Source organism: Castanea sativa, chromosome 5, assembly GCF_040712315.1.
Source record: "Castanea sativa cultivar Marrone di Chiusa Pesio chromosome 5, ASM4071231v1".
Taxonomy (NCBI): domain Eukaryota; kingdom Viridiplantae; phylum Streptophyta; class Magnoliopsida; order Fagales; family Fagaceae; genus Castanea; species Castanea sativa.
In genome coordinates this window covers 40,679,341-40,699,374 of record NC_134017.1, presented here as the reverse complement: position 1 = coordinate 40,699,374, position 20,034 = coordinate 40,679,341, and the positions used below count along the sequence as shown (strand labels likewise).

Below are 20,034 nucleotides of genomic sequence, written 5' to 3'. Positions count from 1 at the left end.
CAAAATAGAAAATACTAAAATATGTTGTTACTAGGATTTGAACTCTAATACTAACTTATTAAATGAGAAAGATTCATTATATTAAATGCATGTTTTTATTGACTTTTGAAAATTAGAAACTAAAAATAGCATTTTATATGTTTTCAGTTTCATTCACAAATTGAGTTTTGAAAATAATTTTTGTTTTCTATTTATTTTGGGTTATCAAACAAGTTTTTTAGTCTTAACTAGCCTCATCACACGCGCTTCATGCGTGCGATGAGTTTTTTTTTTTTAGTGGTCCTATTTCGTAGAAAAAAAAACGTGTTTTTATTATATATATAATTTTTATTTGAAAATTTAATTTATAAGTAAAAATAAAAAAATTTTGAAAATCAATAAGAGAGTGACCTTATTTTTTAGGCAATGTTTTAGTAGGAATTAGAGTTGTATATTTACTAGATTGTCTTTTGGTTGTGTCTCTACTTAAACATAGAGATATAGAGGCATTTTAGAACCATAAAAATGAGAAATCCAAATAGAAGAAGCCCCTTAAATAGTAATATAGAAAATAAAAAATTATTTTTAGAAACAAAAAATAAGAAAAAAAAAAATAGTTACCAAATACTCCTTAAGCTTAATGAAATTAATAGACCCGATTGAAATAGTCAAATTAGCCAAATAGCCCATAATCCTTCTGGGAATCTCAGACGAACCCCTAAAAACACGCGTAATAAAAAAAAACACAGCGTAGCATCAGAGTTATAGAAAGAGTTCTGTAACTCAACATTGTGACATGGACTTCCATAATAGTCCCAAATACCAGGAGTAGAGAGAGAGAGAGAGATGTTATAACTTATACTCAGGATTACTTTTTTAATTCTTTAACAGCCCATAAAAAGTAAAAACTCAGTGCTAGAAATTTGCAAAAAGAGTTTACTTTTTTTTTTTTTGAAACTAAAGCTTATAAAACTGTTTGAGAGAACCTAAGCTTAATGAAGTTGGTAAAACCACCTGAAATAAATCAAATTAGGCAATAACCCATAATTCTTCTAAGAATATCAGACGAACCCCTAAAAACCCACGTAATAAAAAACATAGTAGCAGAGGCGGAGAGAAAGAGACATTGTGACATGGAATTCCATATAATAGTCCCAGTCAGTCCCAAGTGATTATTAGTAACTGAAAGTTTTGAGAGAGAGAGAGAGAGAGAGAGAGAGAGATAGAGATGGCTGCGAGTTCCAGTTACAAGGAATATGTGGCAGGCTTAGTCGCCGGTGTGGCCACTGTCATTACGGGTCATCCTTTCGACACAGTTAAGGTAACTCTTATTATACAAATTGTAAGCACATGTATGATGTATCTGTTCAATCCCACGTTTCACATTTAAAGTTCCTACCTTTTTCTTTTTTTTTTTTTTTAATTTTTAATATTCAATTTTAATGCATTTTTCTTTTCTGGGTGTCTGACTTTTCTGTTGAAGAAGTCGAATTGTGAGGAGTTTGAGCCCATGATTTTAATTTGGGAAAATCTTGTTTCTTTGTCTTTGTCTTTTTATTTTTATTTTTACAATTAATTAAATGGAAATTTAGTTAGTGCAAGTTAACCTTACCTACAGATTGGATTCGGGCTGGTATTAGTTTGTTTTGTGTTGGGTATGCACTTATGAGTGAAGTTCCACATTGAATAGTATTGACAAGAGTGGATGGTTAATATAACTATAGTTTTGCTCAAACGCATAGACGCAAGCTTTTGGGTTAAGTGGTATACCTATACGTTATATTAACTACTCAATTGGAGTACCCCAAAGTTGTTCTCTCCCCAAAAGTTTGAATTATTTATCTTTTTAATTGCATATGTTAAAAAGGATCAGTTTGAAAATCTTGTTTCTTTATCCTTGTTTTATTTTGTTTACGATTAATTAAATGGAATTCAGGTGAACCATGCCTATAGAAGTGGGAGTTAGGTTGGTATCAGTTTTATTATTTTTGCTTAATGTATTGTTAAAAATGAGCTGTTTAAAAATTGGAAGAAGCAAAAGTTGACAATGAATCTTCATGAACAAGGAATCCTCTCTAGAATATAGAAATGACATGGATTGCAGTTTTACCAATATATGATATGCTATGACAGTAATTCTGATTATGTTTATTCTACCGATATTAGGCAATTTCATGTATTGCTTTGAATTGTTGGAAACATAGTTGTTAGTTTCCATGAAAGTTGGAAAATATGAATACTGCAGAATTCAGAGTGCTGTCACCCAAGCAAGTCCTAGCTACATTTCCGCAATGCCCCAAAAGGGCTAGACAAGTTATGATTAGAGCTCCTTGTGGGGCTTAGCACATGCCTGCACAACACTCTTATATAATTCATCCAATCTGGGGTGTCACATTAAGTTTTGTAATTAATAAGACAAGAGAGAGGAAGTCTATGTATGGATTTTGTATTCTATTAAGTGTCAAGAATTGAGCTTCCTGTAGCTTTATTTTAAGAGCTTTGGCAGTGCTTTGCTTCCCACGTCAAAGGGAATTTTCATCCTGCATAGGAACTTGCAAAAACTAGAGGTACTACCTTTTTAATTTTTGGATAAGTGTGATAATTAGGGGTACTACTCAAATGGACCGCAAATATAAAGAGTTTGAATGCATGTATAAGGTGTGTAATGTGATTGTAAAGTAGTATAAATACAAAATTTCTTCATTGTCATGCAAACTATTAATTAGGGCATCCTTTCTTCACCACAATGCATTGGAATCAGTAAATATTTTCCTGCTCAACAACATAATGGTATCCAGAAATACTTTTCTTCTTATGAAATATTGGTCAAGTGGAATATCATATAGCAGCATTCTTGTGATCTACATTTTGTTTCAGCTGTCTTTTGGACAATTTTACCACAGTCAGGTTTCACTCTTTTGATAAAGTAAAAGTTTCCCTTTATATGATTATTGATGAAATCAGCACATTCTGGGCCTTTCTTGAAAGATGATCATTTGGGACTCGAAAATGATTGAACTTACATTATCTGTTTGTATAGGTTTTTTTTTTTTTTTTGGTTCCAATAACATTGCGTTCTTAAGCTTCACTTGTTTGTGTAATTCACGTATTAGGTGAAGCTGCAAAAGCACAATACTGAAGCACATGGGGTTACATACAGGAGTGGTTGGCATTGCACTACAAGAGTACTGAAGACTGAAGGAGTATGGTTCTTGAATTTTTTCATTTTTGAGAGACAAGATTATCTCTTTTATTTTCTTTACCTTTATTGCAGTATAATTTCATTAAATGGGGGGGGGGGGGGGGGGGATGAGGCTTCAGTACACAGGGAGTATACTATGGAGCACTCAAACAGAGACAAAAATAAAGAAAAAAGAGTCAATAGAGAAACATGCTATCTAGAAAAGACTGCATATCAGAACCACAGTCCGGGGAAGGAGAGAGAGCCTGGTTCCATGCATATTAGTTGTCCATTAAGTGTGATTTAAGCTGGGCTATGGAAGAATCTTTATTTTCAAAAACATGAGAATTCCTTTCTCTCCAAACAGTTCATATCAAATAAGATGGATTTGCACTCCCAATTGCCAACCTATCCTTCTTAACTGGAAGCCCAGCCCAACATAGCAGTAAATCCGGGTGGCACCACCCAATTCCCACTCAGAAGACACCACATAAAACTCCATAGCTCTCTAGCCTCCCAACAATGTAGAAATAATTGATTGATTGTCTCCCCATCCTACTTACACATGGCACACCAATCAGGATTTACAATTCCCCACACATTAAATTATCTGCTGTTATGAGCTTGCCTTTCACTATTACCCACATAAAGAAACCAACCTGGGGCTGAATTTTTGCTCTCCAAATAGCTTGCTAGGGGAAGGAGGAATCCCCACTTATTTGCAAAGCATGGTCATAAGTGCCAACTTCAAATTTCTGAGCCTTAAACAAACTCCAAGTCATCCAATCCTCCTGATGTTGGAGTACAAATCATCCAAAAATGAATCCAAAGATTCTAATTCCCAATCATATATAGCTCAAATAAAAATTGGGTATCAATGAAGGATACCGCCTGACATCGTCAAATAATCAGCCACCTTTGCCTTTTTATCTCTAGTAATTTGAAAAATTTTCGGATAGCAATCCCTAAAAAACTCATCAGCCATCAACAATCATATGCCAAAAACTATCCCTGTTCCTACCTCATAGTTTACAAAATTTGTAAACGTGGCCCATCCCTTATATGTTTCCAAAGATTCACACCATAGGTTCCTCCCACAGGAGCTGTGCACCAACCATCCTGTGAAAGCCCATACTTAGTGGGAATTCCCCTACGGCATAGAAAATCTGTCTCCAATCCAAAACACCAAAGCCATTTCCCTAACAAGGCTTGATTGAAAACCATGAAACGTCTAATCCCCAAACCCCTGTCCTGAAATGATAACATCACGAGTCCCAATTCACAAGGCGGAATTTAAACTCACCTGCGAAACCACCTCATAAGAAATCCCTCTAAAATTTGCTCCATACAGTAACCATGCTAACTAGAAGAGGGAATAAGAACATGCAGTATGTAGTGAGATTTGAAAATGTACTTTTAATTAGAGTAAGCCTTCCCCCTTTAGAGAGATAAATCTTTTTACATCATGCTAGCCGCTTCTCCATTCATTCAAGAATGCCATCTCAAATAGGTATTGCTTTGAATTGAGCTCTTAGAGGCAAACCCAAATATTTTGAACTGTTTGCAAAATTCTCCCATGATATCAACTCTCCCATTACATTCTTCAAACTGTTTGCAAGGACCTTAGCTAGAATTTTGTACACACTTCCGATGAGACTGATGGGTCTAAAATCCTTGACATCCATGGCCCTACTTTTTTTTTTGGTAGGAATAAGGTCTATAAATGTAGCATGCAGACTTTTCTTCAAACCACCACTTGCTTGGAAGTATTTGAAAAAAAGATAAAATTTCATCCTTCACCACACTCCAGCGTGCTTGGAAAAAAGCCATTTTATAGCCGTTCGGACGTAGTGCCTTGTCCCCATTCAGACTTGTAAGGTCCTGGAAAATCGAAATTTCTTTTAGAGGTTGCTCTAATTGAGTAGCTGATGCTAGATCTAGAGCACTAAAAGGTGAGCCATCCAATTGTGGCCTCCAAGTAGTCGACTTTGTGTATAGCCCATTATAGTACTCTACTATTTTTACCCTAAGCCACCCCTGATCATCAGTTATATTCCCCTCCACTTGAAACTGATCAACATGATTGTATTGTCTATGTGAATTGGCAACTGATGAAAAACTTTAGTATTGTGGTCACCTTCCTTTATCCAATTGCTCGTGATTTTTTGTTTCTAACTAATTTCTTCCATCAGAATGACTTTTTCTAGCTCCGCCTTAGAAGAATGAGTAATACTACATACACAACAATTTTTACAATAGTTGAATTGGTAGGTTTTTATTGGTTCTCATTCGGGCCTACCACTAACATGACTTTATCATTTACCATTAACAACTTGCCACCTTGGTAAATGTGAAATATTTTTGAAAATCTTTGTGTCTTTAGAGTTATTGTAGCAGAATCTCTAACACTTCTCTCCTTTGTTGATAGCAGTTTGTCCTCCTCCATATGACTGATCTACTAATAACTTCCACGAAGAATTTTTTCCTTTACTTCATCCCACCAAACACCTCCTTATTCTTTTTTTTGATAAGTAGAATATTATTAATAAGAGAAAAGTAAGAAAAATACAAAGAGTTCACAGTAGTGAATAGAGGAAAAAGGAAACAAAAAGACTTAAACAGCCCCTAATCTATTCTTATAGACGAAAGAAAATCCATAAGGGTAGAACAATCCAAGAAACCCCAACAACGAGACCAGTCAAAGAGGGTCCGCTGGCAAGACTCTAATAACTGAACCACAGTTTTTCTCTCATCCTCAAAAGACCGCCAATTTCATTCAGACCAAATAGTCCACATTAAACAGCCTGAGACCAAAGTCCAAATATCAGAACTATGCTTCCCAAGCCAATGATACCAACTAAATAATAAGTCCACAACTGAACCTGGTATGACCCAATCAATCCCAAATAACCGAAGCATATACATCCACAAAGAATGAGCTATCGGACAAAAAAGTAACAGGTGATTCACAGATTCTGCATTACAACAGCACATACAACAACGATTCGCCAAAGGACAACCACGAAGCATAAGATTATCCAAGGTTAGAATCTGACCATGAGCTGCTGTCCATATGAAAAAAAGCCACCCTTTTAGGAAATTTAACTTTCCAAATGCCCTTCCAAGGAAAAGTGGAAGGAGCTGCATTTCGAATCTTATGATAAAAAGACTGAGTATCAAACTTCCCACTTCCATTAAGATCCCAACTAAGCCTGTCACACCCTCCACCCCTAGGAGTTCGGGTTTGGATGAAATGAAGAAGGGAGTAGGAAGCCGCTAACTCCAAATCATTGAATTTCCTATAAAATCTTAAAACTCCACACTCTGCCATTATCACCCATAGGAGGGCTTAACACATCCAAAATAAAGGCCTCCTTATTGGCTGAACACAGAAAAAGCTGAGGATAAAGAAATTTAAGAGGAACATCTCCAGTCCACTTATTATGCCACAAAAGGATACGAGAACTATCCCCCACCACAAAAGAGACATGCTTTGCGAAAGTTTCCCGCCCTTCACTAATACTCTGCCATAATCCACAACCATGAGCCCTACAACAAGCTTTAGTGCACCAACCCCCTTTTTCCTCCCCATATTTCATGGCAATGACCCTTCGCCACATATGAGTGGTTTCATGGCCATACCTCCAAAGCCATTTCCCTAATAAGGCCAAATTAAGAGACACCAAATTCTGAATTCCCAAACCACCAAACTCACGTGGTAAGCAAACTTTTTCCCAAGCCACCAAAGGATATTTGAAACACTCAACTTATGAACCCCATAAGAAGTTCCTCTGAATACGTTCTAATCTAGTCGCCACAGCTTTAGGGATAGTAAAAAGGGAAAGGTAATAAGTTGGAAGGCTTGAAAGGGTACTTTTCAGCAAGGTGAGTCTACCACCCTTTGACAAATAAAGCCGCTTCTAGCTTGAGAGCTTCTTTTCCATCCTCTCAAGGATCGGATTCCAAATAGATGCTGTTTTATACGAAAATCCCAATGGCATACCCAAGTAAGTCATAGGCAAACTGCCCACCCTACATTGAAGAATATTGGCCAAAGATTGAATGTTACGCACCTCCCCAATAGGGACAATTTCACTTTTCCCCACATTCACCTTCAAACTAGTAAAAGCTTGAAAACAAGTTAAAACCAGATCTTGCTTAAATAGATCTTTTGCCTCCTTATTCCACTTAAATAGATCTTGCTTTAGCAATTTAAGCTTCTTAGCTAAAATAAAACAGGGGCCTCTTCGTTATCTTGCCTGGACAGATTTCTGGTCTCTTTGGATTGGGAGGAGCATTTTAGTAATGTTTATCGTCTATGTTATTGTTTGATCATTCCCCTATTATTTTGCATGGAGTGGGTATTAGAAGAGGCAGAAGGCTTTTAGATTTGAAAATTTGTGGACCTTGTTATCATGACAATAATGGTCCTTGCCTAGACAAAATTAGCCTTGGTTATTATCATATGTGTAATTTAGGTTGATGAATGTGAGGTGATTTCTTTGGTGATCCATCAATTAGAGTCCAAAAAGAAGGTTAATTCAATCTTAAGTTTCCATTGCATAAAGGACCTTATTATCTTGAATGCCATTGTGTTTATATAAATATTTAACCTTATTTTTGCTTTGTGATATTCAAACTTATATATAAAACCAAATTATATAAGGATATTTCACAGATTTACTTTTGAGTACTCATTGTCCACCCCCCTCTGCCCTCGTCTCCCTAAAAGTTTTTAATTTTTTCCGTCTGCATAGTTGGTCAGGTTTCACCTATTCTAGCTGTAACCTGCCACCTTCTAAAGTTCAACTAGTAGTTTGGGTCTAACTGGCTGGTTGAACATCATAAGAATTTGCATCAAAGCCTTTGGGCAGCTAGGGACATTTGTGTAATGTGACCTCTTGCATTATGTCGGGAAATCTGGAAGTTGAGTACTCATCTAGTCTATAAATTATCAACTCAATACTAACATTAAGATAGTTGAGAGTGAAGTCACTTGCATTTAAGCATCTGCAACCTCTCTCTATATTATGAATCAATATCCAAGTCTTTAAACAATTATCTGTAGTTGGTTATGATAGTAACATCAAGAACAAATTAGTGGACTGGTTATGTTGTATGGTCTGAAATGTGATCTACATCACACAAAATTCTCTTTCCTGTCCAGTTTATATAGCAATTTTGCCTATTATAATGCATAAAACCCAACATTTTAGGCATCGTGCTGTCGCCAACTTGTAAATTGTTCTGAAATGACAATGTAGGACGTCTTTGCCCCCTTCCCCTGCCTTTATTTAGAGAAGGAGAAAAGTGGGGGTGGGGAAGGGGGGGGGGGGGGTGGTTTTATGATTTGAATTTTCCACATTTTTTTTCCTACTTGAGAAACTAAGTGAAATTTGTGTCTGACAGATTAGAGGACTTTATAGAGGGGCAACACCATCTTTTGTTGGGGTGGCTTTTGAGAGTTCTCTTCTTTTTGGTGTTTATTCCCAAACAAAGCAGTCACTGCAGGTTTGTCTTTAATTTAGTCGGCTAAAATTATATTGTTTTTGTAATAGTCACTATTAACTGATTTTGTGGATATAGTTCTTCTGAACTGTCTTGCATCTGTTATATAATTACTGAACAATTTTTAAATTTTACATTTTTTCTCTTATCATGAAGGGAGGTGTACAAAGTAGTTGCCCACAGCCCCAAGTGATTATTCCTTCTGCAGCTTTTGGGGGAGCTCTCATCAGTTTTGTGTTATGTCCATCAGAGCTGGTGAAGGTAGAGTGAATGGGAGGGTTTGTTTGTTGCAAGATTGTTTTCCATATTTGCTCTGTTGCTTCTGATGGTACCTTGTAACAATGAGCTTTTCAGTGTAGGATGCAAGTTCAAGGTGCTGACTCTTTGGTTCCAAAGTCAAGTAGATACAGTGGTCCCCTTGATTGTGCCCTTAAAACTGTGAAAACTGAAGGGGTGAGAAAATCATCTGCATTTAGCATCATTATGAATGTTTTGTTTTTAATCTGACATAACACCTTTCAGGTTACAGGCATTTTTCGTGGAGGTTTTACAACATTGCTAAGAGAATCTAGTGGCAATGCAGTCTTTTTTAGTGTTTATGAGTATGTTCGTTATTACATGCATTCACAACTAAAAGCTGCTTCATCTGAAAACAGCCACTTGATTGACGGGGGAATTGGGATTTTGAGTGGAGGCCTTGGTGGTGTAGCTGTAAGCCTCTTGACAACTTCAGCATGTTTCTTATTAAAGTGTTACGTTTCACATATTTCAGTCTCTGATTCCACTAAATACCCATCATATTGTAAAAAAAATTTCCTGCCATTCTTTTAGTTTTGGTCTGCTGTTTTGCCTCTTGATGTGGCAAAAACCATAGTACAGACCTCCCCAGATAAAAGCTCTTCAAGAAATCCGTTTCAAATCTTGAGCTTGGTAAGTCATCTTGATTTCCTCCATTTCATGACTGTCATTAATGGCGGCTTTCTTCTATTATATCTATTTACGAAATGGAAGAAAAGATGGAAAAGCATTTTCTTGTTCCTTTTTTGGGTTCTTAGAAGAGAGGGAAGCTGAATGGGTCTTCTGTTGTAGATTTACAGGAGGGCTGGACTTAAAGGATGCTATACAGGTTTGGGTCCCACCATAGTTCGGGCATTTCCGGCCAATGCAGCAGCAATTGTTACCTGGGAGCTAGCAATGAAACTTTTAGGGATCAAGCATGAGTGAGGATGATGATATGTTCAATACCAAATGTTTTAATTCTCTTCCTATTCCTATAACACATCCACTCATGGCTGCTTGGCAACATTTCAGATCCAAAATTCCTGAGAGGCTTGACCCTGGGACTGATGATATTGGATATAAAAGTTTCACTTGATTTTTTTGAAAGGGAGCTTCAGCATCATTTGATTTTTTAGTCGATTCTTTGGGTGGTTGAACTGACAAATGGGATCTGTTTGGAATTACTGCTTTTTTTCTTGTCAGGGCCTCTTTTGCTTGGTCTTTTTTCTTTTAAGGATGTAGGATGGATTGCGAGATATACCATTAGACTGGTTGAAGATGTGGCTCAAGCATGTTCAGTTTGAGTTAGGTGAACTTGGTCATTGAAAAAAACATTCATGAGAGTGATTGTAACTTGTACTCCTGATTGGTGGGTTATCTTTTTTGGAAGTGCTGGACAATCTGTACTAAGAAAATAAAAGTGTTATTTTATTTACGAGTGTGATGACCTCTCAAATTGAAAATTTCCAAATAATGCAGCAAAATATAGGTTGCAGCTAGCCAGTTTCTTGTGCTCTTGGATGGAGTGGTTTCTGGATTAGACTGATTATCCATTATATTTTGAACAAATAACCTGGTGGTTGCAAAAAAGCTAGAAGCACCAAAACTTAATTTATTTTAGGTTGCCGTGCCTGTGTTGCAGCTGTGTCATAATGATATCATATTAGCTGTTTCATGTTATAATTTTTTAAAAATTGCTGGTGCAATATTGGACTGTAATCATATCCATGCCCATACTTCCAAGCAAAAAAGTTGCTTGCTCCCTTCTTGTTGAGGGCCCATATTTATGATTAGCAAATATATTTCTGTCCGTTCATATGATAAAATTTCCTTGTGACTATTATTATTATTATTTTGAATGGCAAACTTGTAGCTTTTAAGTTATTTGAATCCATCCCTATTTTTTATAATAGGAATTAAATTATGAATTGGTTGCCTGCCATTACTATCTAATGTCAGAAGATTATTAGTTGAGTGGCATATCCATGCATCTTGAAGCATAGAAAAAAACCTAAGGCAAAAATCCAAATTATACTATTGAAGTATGAGTGAACTGTCAGTTTTATCTTTAAACTTTACCTTTTATCATATTAGTCCTTGAACTTTTGGCGTACTAGTTAAATTGGCATTTTCGTTTATAAAACTGTCATGAAGTCCAATAAAATTTTGGCACATTACATATTGTGATTGCTTTTTTATAGATGGCAAGTCACTTTCTATTTTTTTTTTCACCTCAACGTTAAGGACGACACACATGCTGCATGTGTTTCAGTCTAGGTGGGAAACAACTATTATGCATATGTTTTGGGTCACATGATGGACATGTAGTCAATTTCAGTTCAAATATAACAGAAGGAAGTCTAACAAAAGGGTTTAATGCATAATTTTATATACCACAACTCCACAAGGGTTTTGTATCGCAATGGGTGTGTTTGATAATGATCAATACCACATGGGGCATATTTGCATTTAACCCTTTTTAGTTAAAACACCAATCAAAACCTTTATTTGCAAAGCACACAAAACAAGTTCAACACAATATTAAACATAAAAATAAATGAATAAAAAATCTAAAAAAGAATATTCCAATATTAGCAAGCTTTCTATCCGGAGTTCCCTAAACACTTCCACAAGAAACTAAAAAGTGTTTGGTTTAAACATCACTCAAAACTCATATCCCATATCTCATATCTCATAACTTAAATTCAATTTCATATCTTTAACTCTACTTTTTCCTTCACTCCAAAAAATATTTGTTTGGTTTCATATCTTGGGTGCATATCTCATGTCTCAAACTCAAATTTGTACATAATGTGGTGGAGCCCATGTACTATGAGTGTAGAGTGAATTCGTAGTGTGAAAGGGTAAAGAGAAACTTATTAACAAAAAAAAAAAAAACAAAAAAAAAAGTAAAGAGATGGGAGCAGCGGTCACACACTCCAATGAAGTGACAAGACACTTACACGGATTCTATTAAGTTTCATTTATTTACCAAAATGTCATTGACACTCTTACCTTAAAATTTAGAAACATCCAAAATTTGTTTTTGTTTGAGTAACTCAAACTCAAAATATTGAGTTTTGAGTTATATATGAAGACTTAACTCAAAAACTCATCTAAAAAATCAAGTTTTCAATGGGCCCCATGTTTTTTGAGTTTTTGGGTAATGAAAAGAGTTACAAAGTTAAATAATTTAGTTTTCATCAATCCAAAAACCTATCTCAAAATGAATTCTATGCCATCTACAATTTGTTTCTAGGCACACATGATAGAGATATGCCATCCATGCTCACTTTAGAATAATGACAGAAAAACTATTCCCTTTAAAACGATTAACAGCTTAATTTTAGTTTGGTATTCTAATCGGTTGGTTTTCTAGATGTAGAGAAAAATCTTCACAACCTTTCTAAAATTCGATTGAAGACAACAACCAAAATACAATTTGTATTACATACAAGAATTAATTTTTAATTATAAAATAATTAGATCTGCTCTACATAAACAAGCTAGGGATTTGGGATCCCATATCAGTTTATGGTCATGGGACCCTTTAATTTCTATCAAACAAATGAGATGATTTCTATACTCACGTGTCTCTTTCAAAAAAGGGTAAACCAAATCACATTAATTATATCCTTGTTACAGCTGTTTGTTCTTTGAAGACAAGTAATTGTGAATAGCTCAATGGGTTATAATTATAAAACCATGTTTTGGGATAAATTTAGGGAATCACATTAGTGTCCAACAATCTACCTTAGGAAGAAAAACACAGCTCTATTAGCACATTTTGGATGTGTTTGTAGAAAGGAGAGGTGACAAGCATTTAACCTAAAAGGGACTGGATCAGCCATCAGACTCTACTTGTTACTTACACATGACCAGTTAAGGCTTCCCAGCTCTTGAGGGAAAACTTTCAAATCAAGCAGGTGGATCACAAGTGGTGAGTGATCATTTTGTGACAAGAAATTCATTTAAAATGGAACAACTCTAGGGGAAAAACATTAAAGGAGAGTCCATATATATGAGCAATGTAGACTTTTACATATATATATAACAACCAGTCAAATACCACTTAGCCACAATTGGATGGTACACGCCAAAATGCTTTTAGGCATAATTATTTAAATGGTTTTAGATAAATTAAAGAGCAATAGTGCATAATGAAAAGCCAATTAAGGATTGACAGAAGAGAGAGAGCATCCACATAGATTTTTTTTTTGGACCGATAGATCTTAAAATGATTGGAAGGAATTTTAAGGGAGAAATCTAAATTCTCCCACTTTGTTAGTCTTCCTCCAATTACTAATCCTTATCAATGCGAGCCTTCTCTATGAAATTCAGATGAGCTTTTCCGTCGCCTCTCATTATGTCCAGCTAGACGTCTACGACAACTCCTTTTAGATTCATCAAACTCTGTTAGCTGATGGAACCTGTAAAGCACCATTTCAAAGAAATGCTCGTGAAGAAAGAAATTGAGGAAAACGAACATAGTCCATTTTCTTTTTCTTCCTTATTAGGTACTTCTTCTAAATTTTACTTTATTCATTTATTTATTTTATTGGTTAATTTCTTTGTTTCCCTTTAGTAATGAGTAACAGTTTAACACTAACTTCATGGAAAAAAAAAAAAAACTGAGAAGCAAACCTAGCTAGAGAAAGTAGGATGTCTAACGGCCTGTCTACGCTTTTTTGTTTCTTGATAATTCGATAATTACAAACAAAGATGTGAGATTTAAACTCTAGACTTCTATGTTGAAAATACTATGTCAGTTGAGTTAACTTATAATGCTCTTATATGTTCTAGTAAATAAGAAAAAGTACTACTTTCAAGTAATGTACTATTAAATCACATCAAATAGCATGTGCAAGCATATCACTCAAGGTACTATAAGAACAATTCATGTCCTGGTCATCTTAAAATTCACAGGGATTACATCAACATGGTCTGATGGCCGTCCTATTCTCTTAGCATTTGAAAGCACTCTCTTATTGTAGGAGTCATGGACTTCGAATGGGACTCTTGCTTACAAAGTACAGAAGTTGAGAAGGCAAACTAACAAGACTTAATTCATAAGACAATTATCAACATTGACAGAAGATACGTTTTTAGTACCTGAATAGTGTTATGGGAAGAATTGTTCACTCCTATATGAATCGTAGCAAGAAGATTTCTTCATCCCTATTCCAAAGTTCATTATGCAAAACTATTCTATCATTTAGAAAACTGGAGAAGTAGATTTATTCAATCCTATTTGAAATAAGGGAGTAGACTTATTCAATCCTATCAAAAGCTGAGAATGGAGATTTATTCTATCATTTGGCAAGTAAGTAAGGAGGGAAGATCTGTCCATATTGATAAGAAAGAGGGTACAAGATTTACTCAGACATCAGGAAAACCAAAACCAAAGATTCATTATATATCGTGCTTCCTTTGTTTCAACCTAAAATTTTTTCTTGTAAAAACGTGTTTAGTTAGTTATATTTCTAAAATTGATTTAAAAAAATATTTGTTGTTGTTCGGTCCAATGAGATAATTAGATCTACAAGAAATGCATGGTAGATTTTCCCTAGTGATCACACACAATAAGAGTTGGCACATGAAACTTTGTGTGTGTGTGTGTGTGTGTTTGTGTTTAGAGTTGGCACATGAAACTTTGTGTGTGTGTGTGTGTGTTTGTGTTTGACAGATAAAAAGAGAGCCTTTTTTTGAGAAAAAAAAAAAATTCTAATTCAATATTTGCATTAAAAGTGAGTTAAAAACTTTCAATCTTACTCATCAATTTATGGAAAATTATTAGCTACTCCCAAGAGTACCATAAATGCGTACTTCTTCCTCTCACATGAATAGTGGGTCTCGCCATGAATTTAATTAGTGGGCCATGAATTTAATTAGTGAGACCCACTATTCATATGATAGGAGAGTGTACGCATTTATGGTACTCTGAGAGTTCACAATAATTTCTCTTAATTTACTAGTGTATGGTTCAACAGCTCTAATTATTACACAATCTAGGGGAAGTGAGTTTTGTTCCATCAAAAAGGAAATCGTGTAGTGTAGAAAATAATTTTTATGACAAAGATTTTATGCTATACTAATTAAACACTATGCACAAAACATTTTACACCTTTTTGTGTGTGGATAATTCTGTGTTAGATTTTGGAAAGTATTTTCTATTTACAAAGATTAAAAAGTGTACCAAACCCTACAAATGTAAAAGAATAAGTCTAGTAATAAATTACTTTAAGGAATTGTGAAAATTTTGTGTTCATAATAAAATTGAATGCAAAAATATCTTTTGAAAAATATTTTAGGTTAACAAAAAAGAAACACATGAAAGTATGAGAGAACACATTTATACACTTAAATTTGGAATAGAGGAAGACTATACAAGATTAATCAATAGAAAGTTATAGTAAAAAAATTATTCATTTTGTTCTTTAATTTATAATTTTAATTTTTTTTTATAAACAGTTGCAATAGGGGTGGGGGGGCATTAAATGTCTTTACACTAAAAGGTTTATTAAGTTATAAGACTCTTGACATTAAAAAATTAACAATTAAACAGGAAATATTTAAATTTCATAGCAATGTTACATGAAAAAATAGATTATTTAATTTTTATTTTTATTTTTTATGGAATGACACTTTACAAACCAAATGCATTGGGATGGGACTCAGATTGTAAGTGACATGTGTTTTGATAAGACAACTCTTACATAAGTCACTATGAAAATTTTGCAAGATGACTTTGTAAGAAAAGTATCTGAAATAACTCTCGCATAATTCTCTATGAAGATTTTGTAAAATTATTTTGTAAGAAAAGTATATACCAACAATCATTTCAGATAAGAAAAAAAACCTTTTGCACTTGACACATAAGAGGAACCAACTTTCCATTGACATTGGAGAAAATATACACACTACATCCGTTTTAAGGCCAAAATACTCCTTGCATGAACATTGATCAATATACTCATATTCACCTTAATTTTGCAACAATGAATTAAAAAATTATAGATGTGAAAATGTAATATAAGTTATTAATATTATGGATGTGACAAATGCATGGTTTAACCTCTGTTGTTTACCAAGTTTGATCTCAAATCAAGAATTTCAAGATTCAAATTCAAAAAGAGCTTTTAGGGACTGCCCTAGCCGAACACCTAGTAAAAACCCTAGAAGCTCCTCTATATAAGAAGGCCTAGGGCTTTTAAGTTTCTTCACTTCTAAGTAGAGAGATAAAGACAATTTTTCAAACTCTCTATTCTGTTTCTCTAAAATTGTATTGTCATTTTCTCAAGAAAAACTTTCACCTCCTTTATTTATTTACTACTACTACTACTACTACTACTACTACGTTGTTAAGTCCCTTTTGTGTTTCTATTGCGTCTTTGGGTTCTAGTTAATTGTGGTCTAGGGTTCTTGATCTAAGATCTTACTTTCGTAGGGAGTTATGCCTAGTTGAATTAGATATTAAGATATTTGTGAGTCTTATATACTTGCATTGTTGACATAAGACTTATTTAGATATGTGGATTGTATGTAACTTGCAAAAGGCTCCATAGGAGTAAATAATTTCTCGAGATTGACAACTTGTTTGATAACAACTACCTTACTCGTGTCATTAAAAGTGATAAAGTTGCTACTAACTGAGATAAGAAAAATAAAACCACGGTTCACGAATTTAACATAAGTTGTTTGTTGTTGGTAAAATTTCTCTCACTTTCTTTGACATCTTTGAATTGGTTGGTCATATTTTTGCTTAATTTAGATTATATGATGCTAGTCATTACAAACTCGATTAGTTTTTATATTCTAGTTTATTTGCTTTTTTTTTTTTTGGGAGTAAAATGTCTCAAAATCCCCTGAATTTTAGAGACTTGCTTTTATACCCCTTAAACTTTTATTTTAGCCAATTTAGTACATAAACTTTATTATTCTAACAAATAGAGTACATCAACTTTGGTATTGTAACAAATAGACCCTTAAACTTCTATGTTATTGCAAAAGACTTCTTCATTTTAATTTAAAAAAAAATTATTTGTGCAAAAAGTGGTTAAATTGGTGGGGGGAAAAATGTAAAAGGGGTCTTATTGCTACAGTATCAAAGTTTATGTACTTTGCTAAAATAAAAGTTTAGAGGTTTTAGTGCAACTACTCCAAAGTTGAGTAGGTATTAGGACATTTTCTCCCTTTTTTGGTTCAGTATAAATTTTTAAAACCTTATTTCTTATTCTAGATTCAAATTAGTCTTATACTTGTACTATTGACAAAAGGTCTATTCAAATATGTGGATTGTGCACCACTTGTGATTTGTGAAAGGCACATACTTGTTGGTGGTAAGGTTTCTCTCTCTTTGTTTGATATATTTGAATTTGATGGTTATATTTGTGTTTAAGTTTATATGATGGTAGTCATTACTAACTTGGTTTATTTTTCAGTTTATTTGCCTTATTTGCTTAGGTACAACTTCTAAAGTTCCATTCTGTTCTAGACATTATTTGTTTTTATACTTGATATGTTGGTTGTGCATAACTTGCGAATCACGCATATTTCTTGTTAGGTAATTTTTCCATTTCTTGATATCTTTGAATGTGTAGGTTTTATAAGTCTGATTATATATAATGATGATATGAAGTATTATATAGGTGAGAAATTTTATAAAAGTTTATGTTTTTCTTGTAAAAAGTTGAGTATTCGAGAATTAAAAAGTTGATCTACGGGATCTCAAACGAATTGGCTTTTTAGAAAACAATGCTTGTTCTTTGTAAGTTCTATTTTAAAGAAGGTGAAAGTCTTTATGGAACTTTGCCTTGATCAAAAATGAAACTCAATTAATCAAATAAGGAGGGTACAAAGTTATAGATGTCATCAACCCGAGGGGGGTGATGACATCTATAACTTTGTATAGCCTTGTCTTCACCATTGCCCCCCTCATTTGCTAAAAGCTTTTTTCTAGAGAAGAGAACCTCACATGCACAAGGTACGAGCTTGTGTATGCTAACCTACGAGGCTGTATGTGAGTTTCAAAGCTGGCCAAACTTCTTTTCTGCTAATCTTGAATGATATCATATTTTGATATTTATTGTACTATTTAAATTTCTTGTACAATTAAGAGAAACTCCATCTCTAATCCTTCTCTAAGTATATGAGCTATGAAAGCTGATGGAGTTGATCTTTGGATTGGGTAACGATGGATAACTAAAATCTTCCCGTTCTCATATCCTATCCTCTAGACCCACCTTAGTGATGATGGGTTAAACATCTGCTTATGGGGTTAAGACTTAAGAGTAAGTATAGTACTTGGCCTATAAAATTGAGAGATGAGTTCTACTCCACCCTAATTCTTGAAACCAATTGAAATACTCTCAAATCCTTTGTTAGGATGATCCTAATTTGTGTGACTTTATTACTATATACTCCAAGGATGAGTCCTCCCAGAACCAAATATTACATTTGGCTTCATCATATAAAATAACATTAGTTTTTAAAGAAAAGAAGGTGAAATTTATAGAACCGAAAAATACATACAATAGGACTTTGAGAGACATTCATCCAACAGATACAATAATAATATGATGGTGTAAATAAGTCTAATTTGTCGGATTTCAAATAGTACACTGGCAGAAAGCCTGCAGGCTAAAAGTTTTAGACCTTGAAATCAATTCTATATGTAGAAGGCCCACTAGGCATTATTAGATACGAACATTATTAAGCTACACGGGTTTCAACCAAATAGAGAAGAACTAGGAGTTGAAATGATGATTGAACACAAGTGGGGGTTCTTGGCTTAGTTCATTTTGAAGCTTTTTTCCGTACTAATTGCATGGCTATGAGCTCATCGATCCTTATCTTTTGAGTCCTACAAGTCATGTGTAGTGCGTGGATATCTTTGTTTTAAGTTAGACCTAGGGTTGGATAGAAGCAAATGATACTAATTGTGTGTGATTGTTTAGGAAAAACAGTAGTACTTCTTGTTCTTATGTAATTTATTAGTGTAAGTTTCATCATGTGGCATTAATAATTGGTATTAGGCTTACAAAAAATGCTCAAATGCTGTAATTTACTTTGCTTGATATAGACACATGCATCATGCTCATATGCCTTGTTGGTTTTGACACACCAAAAGATCCATAACAAACAGTATATCCAGGGCTTAATTAATCAACTTCAATTATATCTTTTTGTTAGGATACCATATAGCAAAACAAAATAAAGAAAGAGGGAGAAATTCAACTTTTTATATTGTAAAAACTAGGGTTTCTAACCTGCTACATTGTTGGCAAAACCTTTGCTGGATTCCGGCAACGCTGACAACCGGAGCCTTGGCATGAAAGTCACACACCTTGTGGCGGCGGTGATAGTGCTTGGCATCAGTCAGATCAACATTGCAGTCCTCAGCCTGGCAAGTAGGCGGTGCTGACCCTCCTCCTCCGCTACCGGAAACTTTCTTGGTAGAGGGAGAGGGAGTCATCATTCTCTTTCTTCTCTCTTCCTCTCCAGATCCTAATTCATTATTGGTATATTCATCATCATCATCATCATCCTCATCCTCATCCTCCGTCTTGTACTTGAAGCTCCTCTTCTCCTCAGCTTTGCTTGTTTCCATTTGCAAACACACAACAAGACAACTAAGGAGAAAGATATGGAGCTATAAGAGCTAGCAGACAGTCAAGAGGAAGAGGACTAAAAACCTTGATGATAGACAGTTGAAAAAAGGAGAAGAATTAAGTGTGACTGTGAGGACCACAACCTCTATTTTTCCCCTTGTCGCATAAGAATAATAGTGAAAGATAGAAGCAAAGATTTAGATTGGCTCTATCCTCCAAGACCACATTATTGATAGGTCTCGATAGTAGCACGAATAGTTTTACTTTATAGGCCTGCACTCGATGCAATATTTGCTTATTTGCTGAAAATTAGTTAATTGTAAATAAAAAATAGGAAGGCAGTACATAAATAAATAAGTTAAAAATATATATACATATAACACCTATGGAAAGAATATGTTTTCATTGATTTGTTTAACTTAAAAGATAAGTTGGACAAGATAAAATTCTATATAAAAATAGAGGTGTACAAAAGGC

The 20,034-nt window shown here is 34.4% G+C and overlaps 2 protein-coding genes and 1 non-coding gene across 3 annotated transcripts; 2 read left to right on the top strand and 1 right to left on the bottom strand.

Moving 5' to 3' along the window:
- Nucleotides 1–923: 923 nt before the first annotated feature.
- Nucleotides 924–10,403, top strand: LOC142634140 (mitochondrial arginine transporter BAC1). Its single transcript, XM_075808418.1, has 9 exons — nt 924–1,300; nt 3,093–3,182; nt 8,570–8,671; nt 8,825–8,929; nt 9,023–9,121; nt 9,191–9,379; nt 9,500–9,598; nt 9,758–9,888; nt 9,980–10,403. Exons 1-9 carry the CDS (start codon nt 1,208–1,210, stop codon nt 10,041–10,043), a joined length of 972 nt encoding a protein of 323 aa, XP_075664533.1. The 5' UTR covers nt 924–1,207; the 3' UTR covers nt 10,044–10,403.
- Nucleotides 10,404–12,740: 2,337 nt separating this feature from the next.
- Nucleotides 12,741–12,869, top strand: LOC142637745 (U6atac minor spliceosomal RNA). Its single transcript, XR_012844870.1, has one exon. It is a non-coding gene; the product is annotated as a U6atac minor spliceosomal RNA (small nuclear RNA).
- A 66-nt stretch (nt 12,870–12,935) lies between these two features.
- Nucleotides 12,936–19,787, bottom strand: LOC142637066 (squamosa promoter-binding protein 1). The gene is made up of 2 exons (XM_075811355.1): nt 19,216–19,787; nt 12,936–13,377 (listed from the first exon to the last, which is right to left on the bottom strand). The coding sequence occupies exons 1-2, from the start codon at nt 19,554–19,556 to the stop codon at nt 13,260–13,262; spliced, it is 459 nt and encodes a 152-aa protein (XP_075667470.1). The 5' UTR covers nt 19,557–19,787; the 3' UTR covers nt 12,936–13,259.
- Between the last annotated feature and the right edge of the window lie 247 nt (nt 19,788–20,034).

Bases quoted from the DNA above. Each gene is read 5' to 3' on its own strand.
- LOC142634140 (XM_075808418.1), top strand. From the start codon at position 1,208: ATGGCTGCGAGTTCCAGTTACAAGGAATATGTGGCAGGCTTAGTCGCC. The intron at 8,930-9,022 runs GTAGAGTGAATG...TGAGCTTTTCAG, and splicing joins GTCCATCAGAGCTGGTGAAG to TGTAGGATGCAAGTTCAAGG. The intron at 9,122-9,190 runs GTGAGAAAATCA...AACACCTTTCAG, and splicing joins AAACTGTGAAAACTGAAGGG to GTTACAGGCATTTTTCGTGG.
- LOC142637066 (XM_075811355.1), bottom strand. From the start codon at position 19,556: ATGGAAACAAGCAAAGCTGAGGAGAAGAGGAGCTTCAAGTACAAGACG. The intron at 13,378-19,215 runs GTTAGAAACCCT...GGTGCTTTACAG, and splicing joins TTTTGCCAACAATGTAGCAG to GTTCCATCAGCTAACAGAGT.